Source organism: Colossoma macropomum, unplaced genomic scaffold, assembly GCF_904425465.1.
Source record: "Colossoma macropomum unplaced genomic scaffold, Colossoma_macropomum, whole genome shotgun sequence".
NCBI lineage: Eukaryota > Metazoa > Chordata > Actinopteri > Characiformes > Serrasalmidae > Colossoma > Colossoma macropomum.
Window position 1 is genome coordinate 9,317,126 of NW_023494800.1, and position 5,088 is coordinate 9,322,213.

Sequence of the window (5,088 nt, forward strand, 5' to 3'; positions counted from 1 at the left end):
GGTCTAATCAAGTGTTTGCCATGTAAAGCTATAAAACCAAACTTTTCTTTTTAGCTATATGGCTTTGAAGGATAAGAAACATTTAGAAGATTGAATCACATTTTTCTTCCAAGTAATTAAACTCAGCACCTCTCACTTAAATGTATATTTGTTCAATTTTTTTTCAGGGACACGTGTTCTGGTTCTTTCTAGAAAAAACATACTAAAAATCTCCTAAAAATACATTTAGAATGCATTTTTCCTGTTCGTAGTAAAAATGTTTCATGATTCGGTATTTGCCACCATATCTATTCACTCAGTTCAAGAAACAAAGACAAACAAAGAGAGAGGAGAAAAGAAAGAGAGTAAAAAACGGGGTGGAGAGAGGAAGACGGGGTCGATGTGCTCTCTTCCTTACAGTTCTCATCTTCTTCTTCTAGCGAGCTGTGGAAAATCTGAAAAACTGAACAAGAATAAAGAAAATGTTTGGATTCTCCACCGGACTTCTGCTCCTTTTATTCCTGTCTAATGGTAAGCTCACCGTTTTCTTACTCCAGGTATATATTTCAACCAGAGCTATAAGGGGCTTCTAAATAGAGTTCGTAAGGGATGAGAGAGACTGTAAGAGGGCGGCCACTACATTTTTTGACAGTCGATGGTTTTAAAACAGCTTTTAATTCACATTATTCATCATTATTGATGGCAGAAACAGTTTAGATAGTCGCTTGAGTTAAAATATTCAAATGGTGAAAAAGATTTGTCTTTCATCACATGTGGCTATGTAAGTGTTTCTTAATATAGATTAATATAGATGTCATTGGTTTATGAATATTGATAAGAAGCTGTAAAAAGAATTAAGGTATGTCAGATATATCAAGAATGATAAGCAGAGCTTTAGATGACTGAAAAATGACATAGAAAGCTGTGAAGCAAGAATGAAAAATGAAGAATGCTTGTTTCAAAAGTAGTGACCAAATTTTGAAGCAGGTAACCTGAAAAATGTTCTAAATAGATAATTACAGCATAACTTCTGATCATACCCTCAAAACATGAAACATTAAAAATAACAATGTGTGGTTCAGGTCTCCAACATTAAAATCTGCATGGTATATGTTATTGTATAAAAAATAGAAACTATTAATTATTAAGATGACAAATATATTGTTGGGTCAGGCGCACACCAGCAAACCAACAGACAACAAGCAGCTCCAGTAACTAATAGGGCTTATTATAACTGCAAATCAAATGTTGCAAACCAAATATGAAGGAATTATGATAATTTTGTTTTATATAAAAATATGTATATGGTTTTACTTCATCAGGTGCTTATTCTGAGACAATGAAGGAGGGTGAGGATAAAGACATTCCATGTGACCCAAAGTCATCAGGAACTGTGTGGTGGTTTCGGCTGATAAACAACACACAGTCAGAGTTCATAGCATCTTTCTCCAGTTCTGGGGACAAAAAAGTTGGAGACCTGGGCAGCAAGTTCGACCATCAGAAGATGAAGTCTTCAAAAATTTTAACACTGAAAGGTTTCAAAAAGGAGACGGACAGTGGCTCCTACAGCTGTGCGACCATCAACAACAACAAGCTGCTCTTTGGCAGTGTGACCAGCCTACAAGGAACACCAGGTGAAGAGCTGCACATTTAGCGCACTAACCATTACACAAATAACCCGCACCAATTACAGCACCACACACTCTGTTTTCTTTTCTCTCTTCTTCTTTTTTATCTCTTTTTCTAACTGCCAGCCTCCCACCCACATCTGTAGGTATTGTGTACACTGTAAATAATGTTTGGTTTTTAATTAAAAGTTACTTTGTTATCTTCAAATGTCTCTATTAGTGAACTTCAAATAAGTTAACAGAATGTAAGACAGAGATTATTGTTCTATTTGCTATTTGATGTCATCAAAATGTTACAGCAGATGTGCTGAATGTGGTGTCCTTGATGTCACACAGCTACCAGTGTTTACTGAGAGAGAGCATCAGGCATTCAAGTGGAATTCTCTTTGTGATTTGTGTAATATAAATTATTTTCCAGTGATGCTGTGATGCTGTAACTGAAAAAAAAATCTTTTTTTTAGACCCAAAGCCAGAAACCAAAGTGGTCCCAACAACCAGAGCAACACCTGAGCACTTCACGACTAAAAGCACAGTGTCATGTAAACCTAAAGATCAAGGTTATTATTATTATTATTATTATTATTATTGTTATTATTATTGTAGCAGTGTTTGTAGTAATAATATTGCTATTTGTGGTTTCAATAATAAAACAGAGTAAATTCATTGCTGTAAGGATCACTTGCTGACTTTATATTGTGTTTGCTATAAAAAGCGTCAGTGATACTGAAACTGATGTGCATTGTTGGCAGAGAGAAAGCCGGTCAGAGCGGTCACTCTGGGTTGTGAGCTCGTGATTCTGATTCCTTTGGCAGCAGGCAGTGGTCTTCTTCTCATCCTGCTGATTATCACCATTCTGTACTGTAACCGTAAGTATTTATAGCAGTATCACTGGATTACACAGTGTTTCTATATATAATATAACCCATAGAGTACATGGTGTTTTGATGAAATCTATACCACGCTGGTCTCTTATCATAGTCACCTCACCTTCACGAAAAGATCAATTACGCTGAAGTACAAAAGCACATATCGTCACTGACCAAAGAATAAGTAACTTTACAGAAGAAGGCAAAAACACTCTTATTTTTCAATGTAAGAGAACATTTCTATTGGTCCATTCATGTAAAAGACTGCTGTGTTGAAATGAAAAAGAAAAAATCAAAAATGGAGACACATGGTTTTCTTTGGAAAGCGACAATACGCATAAATAAGTGCAGAGTGGGACTCAACCCAACATGTTTAGTTTTGTTTGCCAAATATTTTTTGAAGTATTTGAACAAGATTCATTCTTTATGGGAGCAAAATCTCCTCCAAATGAAATCAGCTGAAAGTGGCTCTTAATAACTTAAGCAGGGTTAACTGTAACACACTACAGGCTAGTTGTAACAGTCACTAAATATCTGGCAAGTCAATGCAAAACACATTTGATCTGATACAATTCAAGCTTCCCAACATAAACAGGCTACAAAAAATAGATTTATAAAAAATGTGATTTGTGAAAAAAGGCACTAGCAAATGTACAGGAGAGCAGGGCTGAATCTAACACTTTTTGTTTTCTGCTTGCTAAATACTTAAAAGTATTTGAGTAAGAATAATAATTTGCTTACGTAAGCAGCCTACACATCTCAGTAAGAAATGAAGACATGGACTTTATTTCCAGCACCTGCTGTTTATGATTCAGTTCAGTCAAAGTAACAGAAGGCGGGGTCAACTTTAACAGAGGGGCCAGTTTTAAGTCTCTAGAAAAGTCTGATAAATCAATGCAAACACAATTAACTCAAAACAAATCTATGCAGTTTGAACCAGACGAGCTTTCCAACCTAAATATGTATATATATAAAAATGTCTTCATCAAAATAAATATTCATCAAATTAATAACTTGTGAGAAGAGTCTGTGGCAAATGTGTATTTTTTGAAGAGCTGTTTAGTTGAAGAGCAAATATCAGCATAACAAAATTAAAATATATTTTGTGGTATGATTGATGAATCAGTGCATACAAAAGTCCAAAGATCTGACTGATTTTAATGTATACAATAGAAAATTAACTTCTCTGCTTTGTGAGGCTGAGCTGTAACAGCACGTTAAAACTAACCCCATCGTGTGGAGGCTGCGCTTTAGCCTGGGTAGCTCTCACTGCACTATTTACATGCTTCAAAACAGAGCTGTATTACAGCCGCCAAGAAGGGACATAAAAAAATGAGGCTTTTACATATAACGCTTATGAAAAAAGTTACTCTGCAAAAAACAGTCTTCTGTCTGAACGCTGTCAAAATTCACAAATGACATTGCTATGGAAATACATCATGACTAAAAGCATCTTCTGCTTGAACCTGTTTATCTGTATTAAACTGCCATGTTACATTTTACCTTGTGTTACTTTGTGCCCCACTTTCCTTTTAATCTTTTCATGTTGATCAAAAGCTGCATGCTTAAGAGTAATTTTACATACAAAAGGCACTGCGCACTGCACTGTGAACGGAAGTATAGAATTACAACATAAACACAATACCGCAAAAATATATTATTCCAAAAAGCCATAAAAGCTGACTTATTGCAATAAATGCATTTATTAGTTGCTATATTTCAGTGACACCATCATCACTCTTAAAAATACTTTTTTTCTCTGATCTCCACAAGATATAAGAACAAGACGATGCCCACATCATTACAAAAGACAGTAAGTATTTATTTTACAGTTGACAGTATTTTTCTATACATATTATTCTGTATATGGATTTATAATACGATGAATGTCTCTAACTTTAATCTTTCATATCTGCAGCCCCCGAAACAAACCAGCAGGCCACAGGCCCCTGCCTCACCAGCCCGAATTCTAGTCTCCATTTTGACAAACCAACTAATGCCACCTCCTATAGAGAGCGACGTGGTAAACATGGTTAACCTGTATATTTCAAAAATAATCATCACTTTCAAAACAAACTTGACGGCCCTCAAATTTCCCAACAAGCTTTCAGAAATGTTCCTCTCAAACTGAATTTCTGGGTTAAATGAGCTTCATTATTCTACAGCTGTATTAGTTCTTTTTCAGTAACTCTGACTAATTTTACATTTTATCTTTTGAACCAATTTAGACATTTTAGCAAATGTAGTGTTTCATAGGGAGCCTCTATCATGTGTTGATATTTCAAATGAAATTTACAGGATTTTGCAGCATACATATCTCGCACCATACAAAAGCATCATTTTGTTAGTGAGTTCTTTGTCTCAGATATTATATGTGCCACCTGCTGGTAAAAAGTATCACAGTCTTGATACATAGCATGAATAAGTGTCAAAAATCATGCAGTGGATCAAGTTTCTAATCAATTATCAATTATGCTTATAATCTATTTTGATCTATGATCTATATATGTGTATTCTGCTTGTACAGCTGCTGTTGTTTGCTAAATAGATGAACAATGTGTGTCTAAATTCATGAATTAAAAACATTTTCAGTGATTCACAAATCTGGAATGTAT

General features: G+C 34.9%; 1 protein-coding gene across 1 annotated transcript; it reads left to right on the top strand.

Moving 5' to 3' along the window:
* The first annotated feature begins 359 nt into the window (after window positions 1-359).
* LOC118820587 (T-cell surface glycoprotein CD8 beta chain-like) lies at window positions 360-4,685 on the top strand. The gene is made up of 6 exons (XM_036588954.1): window positions 360-510; window positions 1,302-1,613; window positions 2,069-2,164; window positions 2,357-2,473; window positions 4,247-4,286; window positions 4,392-4,685. The coding sequence occupies exons 1-6, from the start codon at window positions 462-464 to the stop codon at window positions 4,444-4,446; spliced, it is 669 nt and encodes a 222-aa protein (XP_036444847.1). The 5' UTR covers window positions 360-461; the 3' UTR covers window positions 4,447-4,685.
* The last annotated feature ends 403 nt before the right edge of the window (window positions 4,686-5,088 follow it).